Here is a 24,066-nt window from a genome sequence, read left to right as displayed (position 1 = left end):
AGTTTTGAGTCAATAAAAAAAAAAACACATCTGCTGCTTTTCTGTGTTTTTATATCAGCACAACTTGAATATGTTTGGTGTTTTTAAGTTGCAGTGTGGACAGATCAAAACATTTCATAACATGATAACGTCATTTGGGGGTCTTGTGATGATTATTGTTGAATATTTGTGGACTAAGTGATTTCTTGACCATGGAAATACCAACCTTAAATAAGTAAAAACAGTATAAAGTCAATGTAGTATAGTAGTGTAGTATGTAATGTAATATGTTCATTGGAAAATGTAGTGCAAGTAATGGGAATGTCAACGGACGTATGCATTGTGGTATTGTTGACAAAGGGTGTAAAATAGTGCTGAAAGCATTAATCAATTAATCGATTGGTGTTTTCCTCTCGCTGGACTTTCTACAGTGTGAGAATGAACAACTTTTTATAATCTCATACGATGATAAAACTGCCTCCCTTTGGGTTTTGAACACTTGTTCAGACAAAAAAAGCAATCAAGAGACATCACTTTGGGCTCTGGGAACTTGAAAAGAGCATTTTGTCCTTGTTTCCCGAAACTAAACAAAAAAAATAACCAATGGATAAAAATATGGTGTTGTTTTCTAAAGATAAACCTGCTGGTGTTTGTCGCGTCCTCTTGCGTTCCGACTCATTAGATCTGGTCTGCAGCTGAGAGTAATACCGAGGGTGTTATTTTCTGCTGCAGACCGGAAGCCCTCGAGGAAAATCCCTCAGTCAGTGGAGCTCATAACCTCTTCTGTCCAAGAATTGTGGGGGGGTCAGGGGATGTTAAGGGAGGGTTACTTCCTCTTGTTTACCCCCCACAGCAGCATCAGTGACCATAAGCCCAAGCTGACACATCAATAATACATCACAGCTACAGAGATGTGAGGTGTGTCTGCTCAAGACGGGGGGCAGAGGAGAGACTGGTGGAGAAGATTCTTGAGTCGATGTCGCCGACTTGTCCCCCTGGAAAGATTTAGTCAATAAATCCATTAGTCACTCAGCTGGAAATTAATCAATTTCTATTAATTGTTAAATAATGATTGATTGTTTCTATATCGAGTTCTTTTTTTCTCCTGCTGTCCAAAGACAAGCAGGTGAAGTGAACTGGAAAAATCTGAAGGTCCTGTAGGTGTGAATGTGTTTGTGTGTTAGTATGTGTTTTAGCTCAGTGCATGCTGGGATATGCTGCAGCCCCCTACGACACTGAACAGAATAAGTGGATGTAGAAAAAAATAGATGGATGGATAAACTGATATTTATTCAGAAAGAATACACAAAAACATCACATTAGTTGAAGACTTTAGAGAGTTTCTGCTGCATGTGAGTTCAGGAAAATAGTTTTTCTTCACTATAGCCTAATGTTGTCTTTTGTCTCTTTGACAAACAGGTTGAAAACCACTGTTATAGATGACTGTACATGTGTTGTATAGATGATTTATTGCCTGTAGGGAAAAGGGATTTTAAGAAGCAACTAACAGCAGCTAACAGCAGCTAGTAGCTCTAGCCAAAGAAAGCTATAGCAAAGGGTATAGTGAGCAGCAGTTTGCGGGCGATATGCTGCCCCTATTTGTTTGGAGCAACCTTTGGCAGGTGGCCACATCTTACACGTTGATAGTCGTGGTCTCATTGGGCGCCTATTTCAGGGGGCATTCCCCTCTTCCGTCTGCTATCTGTGTGTTACTGTTTTCAAAATCCCCGTCAACATATAACAACAAGGTTGTTGACCTCCAAGCTAGCAACCAACACACTGAACATGGCAAGTGACTGTAACATTAAACTGGTTGCTAATGGTACAAACCTAAACAAGCTAGCAGCTGTTAACCTGCCAGCGGAGGCCTGGCTATAAGAGACAAACACGTTACAGTATCGTAAAGTATCTCTGTAAAATTGCCAAATTGCTAAGATGACAAACTGAGGTTTTAAGTTGAAACCCTGTTTGCTGAAATGAGTCAATAGTGCAAGCCCGGTCACTTCACACAAACAGGAAATTACTGTTTACACTGTTGGTGTAAAACTTCACTGATCTGCCAGGTTGTAATATGAAATATTGAAGCCAAACATCTTTTTTTTACTGCAGTTTTATTACAAAACTTTACAATTTTTTCTTGAAAGCCAACATTTACCAATGCTGCAAGGTTTATTCCAACACAACATGATGAATCTGTGTCAAAGGTCTGAGTGAGCAGGATGAGAGAGGCTGCTTCAGGATGTGAGGCTCCCCACTGCCTCTGTTTAAAAGGTCTATTTAACCCTCAACACACACACACACACACACACACACACACACACACACACACTCAGCTCTCAAAAAAACGTCGCCTAGATTTCACTGTAAACAACCATTTCTCATTCTTCTTTACTCCCCTCCACGTAAATCCTGTTTCCTCTTGCTGGTATTATTGGTGTTTATCCTCTTTTGAAACATTTATTTGCCTTTTTTCCACCATTGTAGGAATTGTAGATAAAGCTGTAAGCTTTTCTGCTGCTGCCACGGCGCTCCATTTTCTGCACGGCGCTCCAGAAAGCACTCTGTTCTTGAAGCTTGACTTCACTCCAAGCATATCTGACTTCTTTGTCTGATGGAATGTGACAAGAATCATACATTTTTTCTCCAGTGTTTTAGTCCCCAGGGTTTTTTTTCTTTTTCAGAAGCATGAATTGTGTGTATGTGTGTGTGTGGAGGAAGGGCCTGTCCTTGAAATGTCTTGTCAGAAGCATTTCTGTGCTGGGGAGAAGTGTATGATGAACAGTGTTGTTGCAGGAGCTGTGTAACATTTCGACTTGTTGCCGAGCATTTCACACTGTTTCACTGTTGGACTGTTTGTTCAGTGAGCAACAGCCCTAATTTGTCTTTTAAATCTGCTCTTTAAAGCCGACTGTCCACGTTTGTAATTTCCAAGTGACCGGATCAGATTTGTATGTGTGTAGACACTGTAATCATTTGCAGGCGTGTTCATGCGGACTGGAGGCAATTTTTTCCATCCAGAGTCTCTGCAGGCCAGAAACATGAAGTCTGGCTGCTGCTCGTTCGCACTTTTTATTGATTTTTTCTTCAGGTTTTGAGGTGTTTTTCTTTTTCAGGCTGCAAAATAGGCTGTCAGTGAGAGAGGAGGGATGAAGTCCCTTCATGAAGTCTGAGATGAATTACATTTTATACATCAGATCTGATGTAAAGTTTGAATATAGGGATGAACAATTAATCACAATATTATTGAAATTGCAATATGGCCAAGTGCAATAACCAAATCACAGAAGCTGCAATTTTTAGATAAAGTGTGTGACAAAACAGCATTATAGTGAAGTACTGTAGTGCTGCAGAGATGCCCTGGCTTACAAATCTTGTTCTCAAGATGTAAAAAAACATGTTTGTTTGGTACAGACCTCAACAAATGTCACATATTCATGATCACTCATTATTTAGTGGTTTTTTTTTTTTTTTTGGTTTTTTGCTGAAAATGAAAATTGTGATGCAAAAATGATTGTCCCCATTAATCATGAATCATACCGCAATCCATATCTGTCAATATCTGTCAGAATAATCACAAAATGATTTTTCTTTTACCCTATCTTCCAGGCCTGATTCGATCATATGTGATTTTCCCTGAATAAACTTGAATAAAACATCTGCTTCTGCCTGCAGTAATGGCTTTAAAAATGAAATGTTGATATTTGGATTGACATCAACATTATGGCATATATTTATATATTAATAATTGAAAATCACATCCATCTTAACATGACAGTTACAGACTAATTTTCACTGGTTATTTTTAAGTTTCTGTTTTATTCTTTCTGAGCATTTCTAAACATTTAAAGCAGATAATTGTAGAAATTGGTGCAATTTGGTGCCCTCCAAAGGTCACCTTTGGTTGCAGCCTCTCAAATGTAATTAATTGCTGGTTTTCTGAGATTTCTTCAATATTCAACTGAATATCTTTGACTTGAAAACCATTGGTTGCAAGCAAGCAGCTGTGGTGACAAAAACTCAAGATAAAATCGGAGCTCAGCAAACAGAGCTGCACGGTTCAAAAGATTGTGGACAGAATGTACGATAAGTTTCACATCCCTCCGTCTTCTCACAGTCGCCTGAGATAGAGCAGAATAGAGTACATTTTATTTTCCAAGGGAAAATTCATCTTGGGCACAGTGCTAGTCGTTTGCTTCACATGAAAACATATTTAAACATTAAAGAGACACTTAACTGGATATGTCAGTGTTGTCCTCCTGTTGCATGTTGTCCTGAAAGGCGTTTTGGACACCTAAACTGCATCAACACGTCATCATTGTGTTGAAGCAGCATTTAACCAGATGAACACTGGACACAGAGCAGAAATGACAGGTTACAGTCACGTGTCGCAGATGAACTGACCTCTTGCGTACCTGTACCGCCCGTCCTGTCTTTGTCTCAGGCCACAGGAAGCGGACCTGCAGGTTACAGTCTCGCTTCCTGTCCTGGCTCTGTATCTGTAGAGGAGGAAAGGAGGCGTGGAGGGGGGAGGGGGTCGGTCTTATGTAGCACTATGAAGAGCTGGCTTTGCCTCCCTGTTTCCATGACGACGGCTCTCCTACAGTATTCAGCCGTGGGACGGCCTCTGCATCTGAAAGCAGTTCCCAGTGGTGTCTCAGGCCCTCTCGCTCTTTTCTTTCAGCTGCTTCTTCTTCCTCTTCTACTGTCTGCGTTTTTAAAGGCAGTAGCATTCATCTTCACTCGCCGGCTGTACTTTTAAATCACAACGTCGAACATCATTTGCATCTGAATCAGGGCTGCTTTTGTTACCTGTTTATATTCCCCAAGACTTCAAGCTCGGACTTGTAGCCTGCCCACACTTAAAATATTTAGGGCGACTGTCCGTAAATATGCAACTATTATCTGAGAAAGAAGAGCCTAAAAGAAAGGAATGAGTGCCATCTTTTGCTCATTTCGCAGGATCATCTGGTTTTATTTTGCAATATATATCCCCAAAGACAAAGTTAATAATTACACAGCTTTGGTTGTTGAGATTCAGTTTAGTTTAGTACATTTGCATGATGATGAAACACAAAAGCGAAGCGGTCGAAGCAGTGTTGCAAGTAAAAACTGACAGCATGACACGTGGTAGGTGAGATAAAAAACCTCAGCGGCTTTCAAAAACAAAACACAGACACGTTTTCACAGCTCTGAGGCAGACTTTTTTTCAGGTCAGAGCAAACTTACTTCCTCTCTGTCACCGTTATAGCCATTTGGGGTAAAAGCTGCATGACCTACATACGACGAGGTTGACGAGAAATATTCTGAGTTTGCAAGAGGCTATTTGAGCCTTCAGGTTCAGGCTGCAAAGATGATGAGGAAAATATCAAAAAGCCAATGTGGAGTCCAGGTGGAGGAAAAGATGTTTCAGATGGACTCAGTCCTGCTGCTGCGGGGGAACCTCTTACACATACACTGCAGAAACAAATGTCTCACTCAGACTGAGAATATCAGTTTATTGTGAAGGTAAATGTTCTGTAGAGGTTTAGCTTCTCCTCAAAGGCAGCCAGAAGCCTCAGTTTGGTGTTTGTGGTTTGTTTCCACATAGAAAGTTTGATGGAATTGCTGCAGTGTGTCTGCTGATGTACAAAGAAAGCTTTTTGTTATTAATCAGCTTAGTGCACCTGGATGATGAAACTTGAATCAAACTAGACTACAAATGAAGCACAAGGCTCATGATGTACTTGCTTTGAAGATATATGCACGCAAAGACACACGTGGCTGCAAAACAAGCAGCATCACCTGCTTGTCTGCATACTTTGTACCTGGAGGACTTAAATTTAGATTCACTTATTTTTATGTAATCATATATAATAATATAAAATATTGTGTATGAGTATGATTATTTTTTATTATTGATTAACCTGTAGATGTTCTCAATTAAATGATAAAAATAAATAAATGTACTGTTTTGTCGATGAAAGATAACAAAAAAATGACAGTTATAAGCCCGAGCTAACATCTTCGAAAGTCTTGATTTGTCCAACTACACTATATTTCAGTCATGTATGACAAAGACAAGCATTAAGTGGTCACATTTGAGAAGGTGGAAGTTAAATCTTGGCATTTTTGTTTAAAAAAGACAACAATTATTTGATTTTGAAAATACTGTAGTTGTCGATTCATTTTTACCTCCGCCAAGGAAGTTTCTGTTGGTTGGTTGGTTTGTCAGCAGGATTACACAAAAACTACTGAAGACATTTCCACGAAACCTCGATGGAGTTTGGCTAGTAGTATTTTTATCTGATATGGGACTAGGCTTGATACTGGGGACTGGTGGGCCTCGGCGAAGGTATGCATGTCGATCGATTAATCAACTACCGATTGCTGCTCTAGTTAAATGGTAAATGGTCTTCTTATTCTCTAGTCTACCGACCACTCAAAGTGCTTTACAACACTTTTTCACCAATTCATACACACATTCATACACTGATATACTAGCCTGATTCATAATGTTATTTCTTCAAAAAATAACCTACCATGAATCTACCAGGTAATTAGATCATTCATGTGTTATCTGCTGTCAGATTAGACAGTCTGTCAGGGTAGGACAGCTGACAGAACAGCTCAGAGGATGTGACAGATTCACACTAACATTACATTCTGCACATTTAATAATCTGTGACATTTTATATATTCATCAGTGCGTCGTGATTCATTGTGAAAGCTTTAACATTTACTGCAAAAAGCTGACCTGATAGGAAACACATTAGTTCCTCCTCAGGAAAAAACGACTGTCAGGTATTAATGGGTTGTTTTGAACTGGTGTTGGACACACCACTGGTAAAGTGTGTGCCTCATTCAGACTACTGAGGTTGAGGCTCAAGGTTCAAATCCTCCCTGTAGCTTTTGCTGCATGGAGCAAACTTCAGCCGTCTTTAATTTTGAACCGCAAGAAGTACTAAAGACATCTGTGACTGAAGTTGAAAAGATGTCTAAAATTACATTGTAAAAACTTTCATTTTCAACCCTGTAAGGATGTCACTTGGACATCACTAGTGAATGCTGAAAAGACGTCTAAAACCTTTAATTCTGGCTCTCTGTCGGACTTCAAAGAGGCTGAAAAGACGTCTTTTGGATTTATTTTTGGTCCGTGGGAAACCAAGTGGAACCTGACAATGTCAGAATGAAATCATCGAAAAAAACTCTGGAAAAGATATTACAGAACTGCCCACACTGTTTGACTGACAGGTGGTCTCTGAGCGAAACATTGACTTTCTAAACACCAACAAATATTCAATATCCCTCAATAGAAAAGCAGGATTCATCGTCACAGCAGCTGGAGGATTTTTAGACTTGATCGGCCACTTTCATTGTCTCAGCAGATATTTACAAAAGAAAATAATTTTCAGATGGGGGCTGGAAAAATGCCAGAACGTCTAGTTTCAGATTTACCAGCAACATTAATGAGCGGGGAGGCGGATTCATACATCAGCCTCAGAAGCAGTCACCCTGCTTCATCTTTAATGGGCTCACACAGACAGTCTGGCACTACAGGAGCAAAACAGAGCTGGTCCCTCTTTCTTGATTAAATCGCTGCAGCATAATGAAGCAGAAGAGAGTCAGACGGCAACTCAGAAGCCCTCTCTGTACCTGCTGCATTTCATTTGGCGAGGTTTTTTTCTTTCCGCCTGGCAGATGCATTTGGTTTTGTGAAGCACTTCAGCCTGAACGTTAGAGAGAAGAGAGAGAGCAAACACACTGCGGTCGTGGCATAACAGCTGAGTGTTGCCGAGCTGTTGGGCAATACCTCCAGAAGACGGAAAGACAAGAGAGCAGCTGCTGACAGTTAAGACGTTCCCTGTTGAGGGTGGAAAGCGGGGGGGAGGAGGAGGAGGAGGAGGAAGCGAGGAAAGACGAGAAGAGGAAGAGGGAGGGAGAGAAGCGAGGGGAGCGCAGGGTTGTTGGTGGCTTGGAAGAACAGGAGGAGGTGGAGGTGTAGGGGTTTCTCTTTTTTTCTCCGAGACGGATTCCTCGCAGTCTACACCGAGAGGCAGAGCGAGTGAGCAGCCAGCTTGGGGAGTTCCCTCTTTTATTTTTTATTTTTTATTTTTTTACACTGTTTCATTTTCTGTTGGTGTATGTTTGTCTTGCGAGCGGACGAGCTGCATCTCTGCGGTGCGTTCAGTGTACAGCATGGAAACCAAGTCCCTGTTCAACCTGCACAGAGCCCTCGCTCAGCCCGTCAAGATGTGCATGTTCGATTTCCCTGTCACCATCCTGGACGATCTGGTGAGCTCCAACACCACACTGCAGATGTGTGGTGTGTGTGTGTGTGTGTGTACAGGTTCATGCAGTGTGTATTTGTGTGAGACCACAAGTGCACTGAAGTAGGTTTATGTATGCATGTGTGCATGTGCTACATTATGTTTTTCTATGTGGCTGTGCAAGTGTGTGTATGCCCATTTGCCCATTGTGTGTAGGAGTGTGTGTGTCTGTGTACTCATGAGTGCCATACTGTATACTGCATATTGTATACTGTGTGTGTGTGTGTGTGTGTGTGTGTGTGTGTGTGTGGGGCTGGATCAGTGCTCTGTCATCATTCAGATAACAAAAAAGAGGGTTAAATGCACATTTTTATGCAATTTTAGCAGGCAAAACACAAAATATTATCCTAAATAAATAAAATAGACAGCACTACAATATTCAAATATTTGAAGCGACACCCCCAAGTGTGTGGGTGTGTGTGTTTGTCAGGTGCCGCAGTGTGAGCTTGTGTGTGTAAGGTTTGTAAGTCTGAATATATGAGTGTCTGTGTGTATATGACACACAGACTTGTGCAGGCCTGCAGCTGCACTTTTGTGTTTATTTGTGCACTTGTACAAATGTAAATTAATACTGTATGAGTGTGTTTGTGTGTATATTTGGTGTTGTTTATTATTTGTGTGGTTTATAGTGTGAATGTGCTCACAGCTGCGGCTTTGTGCACTTGTTCTCCGATCCGGAGTGGAGAAGATGTTTTTGCTGCATTTTTGTACTCGGTTTGTTTTATGTCACACTTCACACCAATTAACAGCCAATTAATGCTTGTTAACAAAAGTCACATGACTCAGCAGTTTTGCAAACTTTCTAGCCCAACAGGTTATAGGTTCAGCTGTAATTTGAGATAAACACAATTTTTTTTATGTCTTTTTCTTTCTCTGCTGTTCAGCAGGTGGCTTCTCACCTCAGCTTAACTCTCAGTTTGCCTTTGGTTGATTATGTCTTCCTGGATTTGCTTCTGGCTATCCGATTTCAAAATCTGTCACCTCATGACAGTGTGATATGAGGTTGTCTCACATGGGAGTATATGGTTGTTTTTCTTTTTGGTATCTGTCAAGTTTGCCAAGCATTGTTCTTACTTGTTTCCAGGTTACTTACGTGTGTGTGTGTGTGTGTGCGTGTGTGTGTGTGTGTTGGGCTGCCACTGCCACCAAACACTGCATGCCAAGGTTACCGTCTCCCTACAGAGGATGCTGTGCTGTGTGATATTTTTGACATGTTTGGTCGTGTCTGTAATAATCCCACGGTGCCTAATGAATGTGTTCCCGTATCAGCTTGTTAATAAATGCTGAGACTGAAAAGCAGACACATCCGCTGCTGTTGTGGGTGAACATTAGATTAATTATATTGGGCACAGCCTGATATTAAACCTGCAGGGTTGTCGGCTCTTTTTGATCTTTTAGACTTTTAGATCATCATTTCCTTTTGTTCTCGTGTCCCCACTAAACAGTTATCCATTTAAATGACTATGTTTTATATATATTTGATTAGAATGGAGTAGGGGCCAACGGTTATGGTTTTTTGGGGGCTGATACAGATTGTTAGTAATCGAAACGACTGATAATTGATAATTGAAACCAATATAGATTTACAGGAAAAATAAAAATCTGTGTCAAAGTTGAGATAAACCAGTGATAAAATATAACCAACTACAATTTAGTCAAGTACTCAAGTCCATTTTCTTCTGCGTTATACTTCTACTCCACTACATTTATTTGATAAATTTAGTTACTAGTTACTTTGCAGATTCAGATTGTTCAGTGCTGATAGGCTATTACTTGTGTCATGTAACCAATCAGATAGTGTTGTGGGCGGGACACTGAATGACACCACAGAATGGTGACTACAGACAGAGTAAGGATGCTGCATCAGAGCCAAAGTAATGTATTTTTAAATCAATTTATTTTATTGGCAATCTGACACAAAAAACACAGATACCGATAATCAGCAAAAATGCTGAATATCGGCCCCGATAATTGGCCAGGCCGATTATCGGGCTATCCCTAGATTGGAGCTCCAGTGCAGTGCTAGACATGCAGATGTGAGACTGTAACCTCTCATTTTACTCAGCTTTCCCCATATAAATACATTATATGGCCAAAAGTATGTCGACACCCTTGTGCACAAACTGTACTCAAGGTATGGGGCTGATTTTCATGCTTTGAAGGCCCGATAATGTTTTTCCAGCTTTGTGTCAACAGTTTGTGTTTGTCCCTTTCCTGGTTTAACATGAAATTTCCCCCCTGCATGAAGTCAGATCCATAGAGAATGGTTTTGGTGTGGAAGAACCTCACTGGCCTGCACAGAGCATTGACCTCAACCCCACCCAACACCTTTGGGATGAGCTGGAACACCAACTGTGAGCCAGACTGCATCAGCCAACATCATCTTGCGTCTGAGTGGCAGTTAATCCCTGCAGCCTGGTTATAAAATCTGGTGGAAAGCCTGAAACCAGAAGCTACAGATTAAAGCTGAAGGTTTTGAAATTCTATGTTAAAAAATGATTAATGTATTGGTGTAATGTTCGGGTGTTCACAAACTTATAGCCTTGTAGTCCCTTTCATCGTATATCCGTGTTGATGTTGGGAAGAATGGTGCGTTCGTGTTCAGTTACACAGATCGTAAAAGTGACGTCCTTCATCAGAAATCAGCTTGTGAATGCAGCTCTGTCTGGCAGTTGACTCCACAAAGGAAACTTTCCACCTCCTGTTTTCGATCTGATGAGTTTGATTAACTTACTGTTCATATCCCTGAACAGTTTTCCATCACATCTGCAGACCACCTGAGGTTATACTGCTGTATGAAATGTGCTCTAACAATAATATTTAATTAGCTCTGACACTCTGCTGTGCTGTCAGCTGTTTGCTGTTCCTTTTCTTGCTCTTTCTCACACCCACTCAGTGTCTCAAGCCTGCAACACCTGATTGTGTTTCATGTGGCCTGAATTCTTCTCCGAGGTCAAACGAAGTCACTCGCTCTCCCTGCTGTCAGTCTGTTGTTGCATCGTGATTGAAGTAAAGTTCAGGCATGTTTTTAAGAGTTGTTTTACATCAGAAGAAAACCACCAGGCTGTGGAAACACTTGTATAAAGTGCTCAGTGGCTGTGGAGGAGGGCTGTTTGTCAAGTCTAAGAAAAGTTGATGAAATCATAGTGATGTCAGCGGGGTTATCTCAGCTTCAGCTTGGAGACTACATGTTTATAACAGACAGCCTTTGTTATGATCTGGGGGCGGAGAAATGATGTAATGAAAATATGCTACTGAATCACTGAACTCTTTTAATTAGAGCTCGACCAGAGTTTTATATATATATATATATATATATATATATATATATATATATATATATATATATATATATGTATATATATATATACACACATGCTTATTTAACTGGAATATGACATGTAGGTTCGAAACCTCCCCATGAAACTAGTGGATAGGTATGTTTGCATCTACCTGTTTTTTTAAAAACTGCGTGGAAATGCAGATAATTCAGGGTTTTTCGCTTGGCTGGGTGTAAAAAATGGTGTATTGTTAAAAGCAGACATGCGATGGAAAGTAACTTAACAGATAAATCATGACTAAAATGAAGCGTGTGACTTAAATACCAACTGAAGCTCCTCGCATCTAGTTATGTTTAGGTGCATGGTAAAGGTTTCAATTTCACAGTCTTGGTTTGATACTGAAAAAAGTGCACGAGACACAACGTATTACTTAGCATTTCACTGAAACCATATCCTTTCCCTGAACTTAACCACAGTGCTTCTGTTGTGTAAACCTGACCACAGATGGGACTCAGGATGTGCTTCCAGCCTCGCTATGACTTCTGAAAATGTAGCACTTTAATCACTAATATAATACAGCAAACTATTACGTTTGTTATCACCACATTGGCAAAACAAATTACTTCTATATAAAGGTAATTTCTTGATGACAGGGTTGCCTTGTACCAGTAAGAATGATAACGGTGTAATTTGTCCTGCCCTCACAGGTGCAACAAATATACTCATCAAGCACAGTTTGTACCCTCACACAGCCCTGAGAGGAGGGATAATCAGACGAAATCAACATCATCTGTCTTGGGTTTACCATTGGATGTCGCACAGTATTTATATCAAAATTATTAATCATGATTTTTTAATTGATTAAATGGTTAATCTTCTCATAATGTCACTCATATTTAGTTCCTTTCATAAGGAACAATTCATGTGTTTGACTCCATTTGATACAGTCCACATTATTACTTGGCCCTAGTAACTGGGTAGTGTTAATAAAAAATTTAAAACATACATTTTTTAAGTTCATCATCGGCCCAAATAATTTATGCAGCTGTTCAGTTTTCAGAGTCTTGACTCTGTTATGTTTAAGCTAAAAGCTGTGAGCTCTTGAATGACTGCGATCAGCCGTGCAGAAGTGTGATCACTTGTTGACAGCCAACCATGGTAAGAAGCAGCCAACGGTTCTCAGCTGCAGAGTGGTCGAGCTGTCAAACTGTCGGTCGGCTCTAAAGGAAATGAAAGGATGTCTGCAGACTGGTTGATAATGTTGGCTGTGAACACTCAGTAAGTGTTTAGTCTGTCTTCAAGTATTTTATTCGAGACGGTTTTCAACAATTGATGAGTAGTGGAGTATTTTATTGTTGAAGCTAATTTCTTGTTTGTTGCACAATCACACTCCTGCCCAGTGTTTAGTTTGTTTATAAGTCCAACAGTATGCAGATTTTCTTCCTCAGGCACTTAATGTACTGCTAGTCCTTCACTCTTTGCTCCCACTTGGTCCCTGAAGCCCCCACAAATGATCTGATGCTGACGTGGGTCGTTAAAAAAAGAGAAGAGGTTCAGCAACAGATAGGCAATCACAACAGGCAACCAAGTCCAAAGGGGTTTAAGCAGACGGTCTGATGTCTGAAAAGGGCAGACAAGGGTCAGAAAACAAAGCAGGCAGGAGAAAAGCTGGTGCTTGGATAGGACAGTAAACAGTTCTGCAGGGAACAGTGGCTCAAGGGCGGGTTTGTATGCAGCAGAAGTGATGAGGGCATTGGGGAACAGGAGTGCAGGTGGCTGTGGAGGTGATGTGGAGAGGTGGGAACCTACTGGGACAAGGAGGGTGAAGATGTCGGTAACTGGCAACAGAGGAGAAAAGGCTACTTGACATTTAGCTACTATTTCTGTTTTTCTTATTGTTTCCCTCTGTTGTTTCCTCCAAGGAGGTTATCTTCTGGCCCCTGACATCACATTTTGTGGACTGTTTCGTTTTGGTACAATAACTTTGCATACTTGGTTGTTATTTTAGTTTTGTATTGTGGCAGGTAGAGGCAGTGATGGAAATGAGCAAAAGCAGAGATGCAACCATTAATTAGTGCCGGTCAAATAATTAATCCCAGGTGCTGACAACAATATCTGACTTGAAAGACAAAACAACAATTAGCTGTTGAAATCAAGTGAATCAAATGAAAAGATAAAACAGAATCCAAACAATGTTGTGGATCAATCAATAAAGAATATATATTTTTTTTTTGAACGAACAGAGAGAGGCCAGTTTGTTTCTTCCTCAGCCTGCGTGACGGTTGTCAGGTTTTTCTCGGGGAGCAGAGCTGCTCTCCCAGTGATCTCGCAGTTGGCATGAGAAAGCATTTTTAAATGCCAGGACCTCAGGACCTCGGAGGAGCACCTGAATGGCTCTGCGTGCTGAAATAATGGCAGGGAATAAATCCAGAGGCTGTCAGAGGCAGCTCAGACCGGAGCTGCTTCAATGGGTGTGAATGGGAATCTTCTTTTTGTCTTTGTCTGTTACTGGGAAACTCTCTCATGGGGTTTATTTCCCAGGGCAGAAGAAACAGGGCGTCGTGTGGTCTGTAAATGGAAAAATAAAATCTTGATTATTATTAAGTTCTTCAGGTAGACCAATTTTCTCTTCTCCTGTCTTGTGCTCTATGTTATTTATTGATTGAACCATATATTATAGAATTCATTTTCGTTCTCAGTCTTTTTTAAACAAGGCAACCCTTCACATTAATTTCTTTTTTTTAATGGGCCTTTCAAACCCCACACCTATGTCTCACATGACACATATAAACAAACATCAGTATATTAAGTGGCATCATATAGGCTTATTCTCACCGAAAAAATACAAAACGTTCTTTGCTGCTTTTCTTTGTCATATCTGACTTTAAAGTGGGTTTTGGACTTGAGACTCGACATGAGTAAACAACCATTTCAGTATGTTTTGTTCAGATGATTAGTCATGGACTGTGCTGTGTCCAGTCCTTAAAATCAGGCTAACAACAAACAAACTTAATAACAGACAAGTGACTTAATTTATCTTATTCAATGCAGAATGTATGAATGATTGATTGCACAAGTCGCACGTCAGCCTAATTTTTCTGGCAGCTGAATGCAACATGTCCTGACAAAGTTGTAGAGCCGGTAAACTAAACTAACAACCACTGATGATTCTGGCCTGTGGTTGGAGGTATTTCCCTCCTTAAGTTAATCAGGGAAGTACCTTTGAATTTAATTGCTTCATCTTTAGCTTTCATTTTCTGTTTGACAGTAATGAAGTGTCTAAGGGCCACAGCGTTGTGGTGTTGTTGTCACTGAAAAGGTTTCACTTCACCTTACACAGACATAGACGGACCTGCTGAGCTTCTGGTAACACATTTTCTCATTTCCCAGCAAAAGTTAATTTTTTCTAGTGTTGTTCCTTGCGTGTGTTGACACAGCTGGTAAAGTAAATATGTATGAGCAGAGGGTCGGCAGGGGATCGGCCAATCTGTGATGAGGGGAGTACAAGCTCTGGAGGCTCGTGGATTCGTTTTTGCTTTTGGATCCTGAGGTTTCTGGTCGTGATGTTGTGCTGGAGCCCGTGGGCCTGTGGACTGCTGGTCAAGACAGGTGTCTGTTGGGACGACGAGGATTATTACCGAACAGTCAAGAGAGCCGGCAGACAGGTTGGATTGATCAATGTTTTCTTTTATTTCTCTGCACATTTCTCACCTACTGACAGTACATGTGAGGAGGCTGAGCTGCATGTGGTCAGTGTAACTCTAAGAGTCTAAGGCCACGTTGATAAGAAATGAACTCTCTGGAAACCAAAAGGTTATCTTGCTGATTAAGTCAGTTTCTGATATTTTTAGGTAAACCATGTTAGAGTGTTTACAGGCAACATAATGATACCATTTATCTGCTGATGAATTAGCATTTCTAAAGGTTAATTTCACATTAGAATACATTAATTAGCACTTGTTTAATTTGAGTGGTTGATGAGACAGATATAATTAAGATTGTTTTCCATGATAAAAGTTATGATAGTTGGTGATAAAATCTGAAGCAGAGAGGCAGTTTCCTTCTTCCTTTAAATTATCTGCATCTAACATTTTGCTTTGGGTAAGTTGGTTAAGCTTTGTAAAGCTAAGGTGCACATCATGTAAACACATGTTAGCGGTGTAATTTAAGCTGGAGAAATGTTTTGCATGTCTTCTCTCTCCTTTTAATATCTGTCTGTATCTTTACTGACCTTTTAAAGTAGATGTAAAGAAATCTTGAAAAAGGTGAGTTTATGCTTATGTTGCTGAATGATGTGTCAGTCGAGCTCAAGAAAATTGATTTTGTTTTTTTTTAATGTATCTGATGTAGGTATTCATTTCAAACAGTATTAGTCAGGCTTGAGATTTTAGTCACAAATGACACACTTTGACTTGACAGTAATGTCCACATCTTTTGACATGGTTAAATCTTAAACAATTTAAAAGAGACAGAGACAGGCAGGCCTTGCACGCTCTCACAGGCTTTATACATATTTAATGGTCTGGTCCATGTAGTAAGTGGGCTGTCTCAGATGCACTAATCTGACTTTTGCTCCCTTAATACTGATTCTGATACCTAAAGTCAGTCTTTCTTCCAATATCTAGTCTTAATCCGATTCATAAAAAATTTAACATTATCCATCAGGAGTGCAGTGACGCTAAAAACTGAGTCACCTGCCTGCCATGACTCAATAACTGTAATTTATGTCTGGGAGAAACTGTAAATTGTGTAATAACATGGATAAAGAGGCTGCAATTAATGTGGCGGTAATGTCTGGTCGATCCGTTAAACTGACATCAAACTGTTCAAATCCAGTGTCGCTGTAGTAGACAGCACGCAGAGAACTGAAAAAAGGAATTAAATTTGTTTTTTAAGGCAGCTTCAATATGTCAAGAATTTCCCCTCACACATAGAGCTGATTAAAGCAAAACACAACATTCACATGATGTGTCTGCAGTAGAAGTAGATTGTTGCAATTGAAAAGACACAATAGATGCTTCCCTGTCTATAATCTGATCCCATCAACCATCATTACAGTGTCCTGTCTTCACAGCATCATGAAAGCAGCACAGAGGCTTGACCTCATCTGTCTGCTTTCATTAAGAGCTGTCGAACTGAGATGACAGAAGGAGCAGAAGGCCAACCTTTTCTCTGCCCACATCACACTCAGTCTGGCCATCGGATTGGAAAAACAGCAGCCACATGAACTGAGTCTTTAAAATGGAAGTCAACCCCCAAGTGATAATTCTGGATTTGTCTGACTCACTGTCAGCATTTCAGATTTGTGAGCTGCTGTCCAATCAGAGATCCTCAGATAAGGGAGGATCTTTTCAACCTGTGGTCTCAATTAAAGGCCTCTTAAAGGCACATTTGTGATTTTGGGGAAATGGAGGCAAAAAATACCTGAATAATTGACATCAGGTGTGGGTTTAGAAAGCAACCGTATGCCAAGTTTCTTAGTGAGGATTCACCAAATGTGTTGTTTTTACCTCCGTCGTCCCACTCAGTCGGTCACCTGTCGATCATCTTGACGAGCTGTCTGTTGGCCAAGGTAACCACTCGCCTTCGTACGGCTTTCACAAATGTAGAAGGAGCAGACAGAACACGTCAGTTTACTTACTAAAATCCTGTTATTGCGACAGGAGGAGTTACATTTATTGACAGCTACATCAATCTACACTTAAAAACCTTTTTCAATTAAGCAACTAATCATTTAGTCTGAAAAACAACACAAATATTAACAAAGCCCATCAAACATTCACAGAAATGAAAGTAATGTTTTCAAAAGTACAAAAACGTTTTTAGATGCTACCAACAAATAGTTTGCTGCTTTTGTACCTGTTTTTAGCAAATAGCTTTTTATTTAGACATCCAGCAGACACAGAGCAACATGATCCTCCCATTGGTATTGTTTCTGTCTAATATTTGCTCTGCTTTGCTCTCCACCAACTCCTGATAAAAATATCAATATTTAGCGAAATCGTTCACTATGTTCACCAGCTAGTCAGGAACTGTCTGTCAGTCGTCTGGTGCTGGACAAGTGGTACAGAGTGTTTTTTTTTAGAGATTTTGCTGTGACAACAGCTGCCTGCTGCTGCTAGAAAAGAGGTTGATGAGAGTGCTGAGACTGAGTCATAAAGTAAATATCCAGAAAAAATACTAAAAATGGAGCTGAAAGTCTCCGAAGAGCTGCAGAGTTGGTTTTGAATCTCTGTGGTCCAAATGCAAAGGAAAATATAATACCTTTGGTACCTAGGGTTTCGACCCAGATACGTCAAACAAACAAAAAACACATTTTGGCTGAACAAAGGATCAAAGTCTGAGCCCAGAGGATGTAAACAAATCCTTTTTATTAGTTATTTTTCTGTGACTTCTTCAAACGTATCTTCATCAGCAGGCTTTTGTACGTGTGTCTATGATTTATATATCTGTTTATTCTCAATTTATTAGCCTGTTTTTTTTCCTGTTACGTAACTCTGTACTCTGTCCATGTCTGGCACTCTCATTGGCTTTTATTTGTTGCAGATTTATTGTTTGTGAAGCACTGGGGAACATTGTGCGCCTGGCAGCCGCCCAGAACAACCACAGGCCTCCAAGGCTGCCCAGTTAGCCTCCACTGGGGGTGATGAGTCTTGCTAAATGGCACTCAGACAGCAGTTTTGCTTAAACAGAACTTGTCAAGACATTTTTGCATTGTTTGGTGTCATCTGGACTAAAACATCTTCCTGATGTCACTGCTCTGATTTTAACTTTGACCACGTCATGATAGAAATATTTTGCTGTGTTTGGTTGACGGTGTTTAACCTGTCGTCCTCTTGCTGGGTGTGGTGGACTTCTTCAATTATGCTGCTTTGTATCTATTTGTGTATGTATCTGAGTAAAAGCGTGCAGGTTTTTGTGTGTGCGAGAGAGGAAAGTAAAGGGGGCTGTTAGCGTCACCCTCCTCAGGGAACAGTAAAACATGTCGGAGCATCGGCCTGAGCCACAGCAGCAGCACAACAACATCCTCTGGTATTGATTTCCAGCAGATGGAAGCAGAGCTTTAGTAAAATCACAGCAGACTAAAAGTTGGCCGTCCCTTCGAGCTCTTAGAGATTTCTGGGATTCAGCCAGTACAGGTTTTTGGGGAAGAAGGAAGACAGCAACTTTTTCCTTGCAGATGAGAGAGGAAGTGGTCAAAAAATGAATCAGTTGCACCCTCTCTGGAAACTTTCAGGTTTTGACATTTTGGTGTTAAGTGCACTGCAATAAATCAGAAGGCAGTAGGAGTTGGGCTGCTTTTATCTGCAATTTACTAAATATTAAAGAAGCAATGAATTAATCCACCACTGAAGATAGTCCCCAACAAAGTCCACTTTGATAAAAACTACTGTGACAAAAATATAACATGTGTGTGAGTGAGAAAGTTTTGAGAGATAGATGACAGACAAATTTGTTGACATTAAGAAAAATATAGAATATACCAACCCAATCATTTAACTGCGGAATGAAAAGTAAATATTTATCCTCTAAGACTTTTTAAATCTATGCACCGTTTAGATAAACATTTAATTGTTAAGTAACTTTTTGTATAATTATCAGTACTTTTTGTTTCACTAGACAGTTTTAGGGTCTCATCATGACTTCTGGCATGAAAATGATCAGATGTAAAAAAAAAAAAAAAAAAAAGAATATACAAAAAAATATTTGCAATACTATTGATCTTCAGAAACCGTATCGGTCCTTCACCACCTTCTTTCGCTCGCAAACACGCACACAGACACGCTGTCTTTTCTCCTCCAGCAGCTGCAGATTTTTGAGTTATGCGAAAACCAGTGTTTATGAAGCCTGGTGATGAGAAAGGCCAGAGAGGTCAGACATGTTTGTGGTTTGGTTCAGCCACAGCTGGTGCACCAGATGTTTTTGTTAAATTTGCTCAGTCACTCTCACACCTGTTCTTCCTGCTGGTGTATCCGTGTGAAAAGCCAGTTTAGATTATGTTTCACTCTCTTCCAGAAACATTTTGGAAGTAGATGACCATACGTTTAAATGTCCTATTTGTAAGAAAATTTGATTTTTTTTGAGTCTCGAATACTGACGCTTTGGGGTGGTGACCGGGGACGAAGCTTCAGTATTTGACAAGTTATGAATGAGACTCAGTCAACCTTTCTTACAAATAGGACCTTTAAGTTCACCATTAATTATCCTATCACATACAGGCCGGCAGTGTGTTGTGTTCATTTGTTTTGTTGATATATCTACTTCTCATTTAAACCCAGGCTAAATTAATTTGAATACGTAATCATTTTAAAGGCTTGGCAGGCATCTTGTTAAGATGATAGATGTCTTAGTGTGGCATGAGATGTTTGTTCCTGACATTGGCCAGTAGGAGGCAGTGTTATATGTCAAACTGAGACGGCTCCTGCTGTGATCAGGCTCCTGCAACACTGGCCAGTAGGATTCATCAGAGATGTATGGGCTTGTACTGTCATCATAATTCATAAAACAGGTTTACTGGAATACAAAACAGGGACTAATGGGTTTATCAGGTCTTTCAGGAGTTGTGCTTTCTGTCATTTAAAATATTGGACAGCATCTTATTTTCTTTTTGTGAAGAAGGGCCGATCTTTGAGTTAAGGTGGTGTTTGTTAGTCATAGGAGGAGTCAAACTGCTGTTGTTGTCAGTTTTTTTCTGTGCACATATTGGCAAAAAGTGAAAGCAATTGCTTATTCCAGCTTTACAGACATAATGCTTTGCTGCCTTTTTTTGTTGCATATCAGTGTAAATTAATATTATTTTGATTTTGGGCCATTAGTCTAGACATTTGAAGACGTCGCCTTGGGCTCTGGGAACTTGTGATGGTCATTTTTCACTGTTTTCTGACATTTTATAGACCAAAGGATTAATGACTTTATTGAAAAAGTACATGGCAGTATTATTGTTAATTAAGATAATCATGAGTCGTAGCCCTACTCCAATCCTATACTTCTATAAGTTATAATTCCACAAAGTCAAAGTATTCCCTCAAAGGTCCAATTCGTAGGAAAGCTGACTTTTTAGTCTCATTCCCAACTGCTTTGGGAGTTGTATCAAGTATGAGTATGAGTATGTAATAGCATAAAGTGAAAATATTCAAGCAACGTACAAGTACCATTAAGATTGTACCAGTACTACTTGAGTAAATGTACTGAGTTACTTTCTGTTGTATCCAGTGTAGATGTGAGTTTCCATCAGACAGCAGGGACAGTGAGCTGTACATCACTGTGTTTTCTTTTTCCATACCAGCCTGCTGCCATAGTGAGAGCAGAAATAACACACTGCCATCATTTCCCAAAGGCATGACATAAGAGAGGGGGAGTGTAACGATACCTTCAGGGACACCTCGTAGACTTGTCCTTTTAGAACACGTGTTGTAAATATTAGCTTGCCACACAGTTTAACCCTCATAGCGGTTTCTGATGATCAATAGTGCAGCTGATTCTCTTGCAGCAAATTTACTTTTTTATTTTATATACATTTACAAGTAATACATTGTTTTTACATCTGATCATTTTCATGCTAGAAGTCTGCAATATTTCCACCAAAAGAGCAGCTTGTTACACCACCATGAGACATTAGAACTGTTTCAGATTAGCAGTAGGTCGACTATTAAATGTCATATGATGTGTATACATAAAGGTCACTTGTGGAAATTGTATGCTGATGAAGGCCTGTTTGGCAGAAACTTAAAATTGTATTGTTATACTCTGATTAATTTGTATAACCAACACTTGTACAACACAAACGATCATCAAATTAAAACGCAAAAGAAATATAGGTTGTAAAACAAGTACATTAATGGTTATTTTACTTAAAAATAATGACTATAATTAAGATGAGACTGAACTAATCTCCAGAAGGAAAATTCACCTGGTAAAGCAGTATGTAAAACAGAATAAGATAAAGAATAAGCATATTGAAAAACTATGTACATTATATGTATATTACAGTAATTCGCTAATAGACATGATTCATGCACTATGCAAACATTGCTTCAAATATATGTGTATGTAGCATATATAACACATTGCAATTGATAGATTTATTTGACAATTTCTCATGTTTTATTTATTTTTATATTGCATTTTAAAATTATAAAGATAATCATGTTTCGCTGATTGTAAGTTATTGACTGCTGGGATGAAGGTGAAACACATTATTTTAGTTTTAGAGATCAGACAGATGAAGCATGAAGTGATATTTGGTTACAGGGCAAAGCAATTTTTCTGAAAATGAGTATTTTAGGAGCGTTAATCCATCGTTACATCCTCGGTCTCTGATATTTCCGACGTCCCTGAAAGCAGCACAAGCCTGTGGGCGGGGTTTAGAAAAGCCCCTCTCTGAGTCATGATGCTCCTGAACACAGCGGCGATGATCCAACACAGCCGCGGTGCCACACGCAGCAGCAACAGCGACGCTTTGGTTTCAAAACACCGAGAAACACAGTGAAAATGTCGCCACCGTCGCTGTGACTGAACGGTCGGCTGCGCTGGCATCCATGGTCTATTTCCCGGGGATGCAAACCGAGGCGCACGGCGTCAATTCGGGACAGCTGTTCGAGATGTTTGACTCGTCGTGGAGGGTGCGGAACATTTGGGACGGGGTGAGGCTGGAGGTGGTCGAGGACCGCAGCCCGGTGGTCCTGCACAGCTTCACACACCTGGACCCGGACCTGCCGCTGCTGGAGGTGAGGCCGGGGGGAAGTGGCAGGACCGGGGCTGGAGGAGGGTGAAGGAGAGGCGGGGATGAGAGGCGGCTGAGGTCCGTTAGATGATGCGGTTTGTTGTGGTGTGATCGGGGATGTTCAGGGGGATCCAGACTGTTGTTGAGAGTGTAGGGTGGGGATCCTGGGTTGTTCCTCAAGAAGAAATGATTGATAACACCAATAAAAACAATTCAATTTAAGACGATTTATCTCGTATACGTTATTGTAGAAGTATACTACATCTTACATTAAGACACGGACATGATTTCACTGTTGTCTGCTTTAGCTGTGGGTCTTTAATTGGCTTTGATTACCTCACTTTTAATCCCCAAATTAAACAGTTTATTTCATATTTGACAACTTAAGTATCCAAAATACACAGGAAGTTATTTTATATGTACAAGATGATGCTGTTTTCTTGTCATAACTACCTCAGATTATGTAATCCAACATGAAGACCTCTCCTAATCCTGTGTTTTTAATCCTTATTATAACCTAATGTAGATGCTATTAAAACAGCTTATCACTGTCAAATGCTGAATTGCTAGAAATGATGGAAAATGACTCTCTATGAGGTCATTTAATGGACATAAGCCAAGAAAATAGACAGAATAATTATAGAAAATTTTAAGTGAAACGCGTTGCGACTGTTATGACTCTCTCTCAGACGTTGGCACGAGAGGACTGTAGGATGACTTGCTTTTTTCACTGGTGTCACCCCTGTGGTTATCACTCCTGCCTCTAAGTGCACTCTTATTCAATTCGATACTGAAGAGACGCCTACTGAAACCTTCCAGTGTAAGTGTCAGTGAGTCATAGTTGCCAAACATAACAAAACACGTTATAATAATACTGATATTGAGAATAGGTGGTATGTTTGTCGTATCACAGAGTGGTATTTCCTGTTATGTTGAGGTGTTAAAGATTTACTGTAAGTAGGTGCAGAGGCTTAATATGATGAGACTGCTTTTACACTATACTTTATGTCCGTGTAGTGGGGAGAATCTGTTTTATATGTGGAGAATGCAATAAGGTACATAGTGACAGGGTCTGTGAAGCTGTACTTAATCGCAGCTCTGTTTTGTGCTAAATGCTCGGCCTGCAACTAATTTGTGTTGAATATTATTAAGTAATCTGCTGATAAATGTTTGGATTACGTTAGTTGTTTGGTCTATTAAAAAAAAAAGATGCTTATGCCCAAGGTGATATCTTCACATTACTTTTTTTGTACAACCAACAGTCCAAAACCCAGGAGATTGAATTTGCAGCTAGAATGGTACTCAGTAGAGCGCATACCTCTGCTAAGGCCCTACAGTCCTCTTTTGTACTCACTCACAAATACCAGCTACCAAAATAAGTCTGATTTTCTTCATCAAGATCCATGCATTATTCCCTGAGAAATGAATGTAAATGTTGAAAAACGCCCTGTCTCACAATGGTTAAGAAAGTGAGAAAAAATTCCTGGATCAGCAAATACTCTGGGAATCTGGGAATGTTTGAAAAGTGACTCAAGCGATTGATTATCATCATCATGCTAACATCCTCTCAACGTTTACCATGTTCGCCATCTTAATATTGGGTGTTAGCATACTAACATTAACTAATTAGTACAGAACTGACAAATTTAAGATGATGATGACACAAGATGAAAAATTAAGGGAATACCGAATGATATCAAATTAATCTGAGAAGGAAAATTGCACTTCAGTCCATTCAATACTTAAGATGTTTCCCGTAAAGGCACAAAGTTGATCC

At 40.0% G+C, this 24,066-nt stretch overlaps 1 protein-coding gene and 1 long non-coding RNA gene across 6 annotated transcripts in view; one reads left to right on the top strand and one right to left on the bottom strand.

Moving 5' to 3' along the window:
* LOC140995923 (ral guanine nucleotide dissociation stimulator-like) overlaps positions 1-24,066 on the top strand; it is a 55,696-nt gene that overhangs the window by 1,659 nt on the left and 29,971 nt on the right. For 2 of the 5 annotated variants that reach the window (XM_073466085.1, XM_073466084.1), the window contains exon 1: positions 15,031-15,231. The exons of 1 other annotated variant lie outside the window; for it this stretch is intronic. In XM_073466085.1, the coding sequence (XP_073322186.1) occupies positions 15,130-15,231 (102 nt within the window). In that variant the 5' untranslated portion in view covers positions 15,031-15,129. Of the gene's footprint in view, positions 1-15,010; positions 15,232-21,954; positions 22,294-24,066 lie in introns of those variants that run through there. 2 more of the 5 variants (XM_073466089.1, XM_073466086.1) reach the window with 2 other exon arrangements.
* Positions 12,786-17,781, bottom strand: LOC140995924 (uncharacterized). Its single transcript, XR_012178791.1, has 3 exons — positions 17,426-17,781; positions 17,077-17,160; positions 12,786-14,134 (listed from the first exon to the last, which is right to left on the bottom strand). It is a non-coding gene; the product is annotated as an uncharacterized lncRNA (long non-coding RNA).

Source organism: Pagrus major, chromosome 5, assembly GCF_040436345.1.
Source record: "Pagrus major chromosome 5, Pma_NU_1.0".
NCBI lineage: Eukaryota > Metazoa > Chordata > Actinopteri > Spariformes > Sparidae > Pagrus > Pagrus major.
This window is presented reverse-complemented; position numbering and strand designations above follow the sequence as displayed.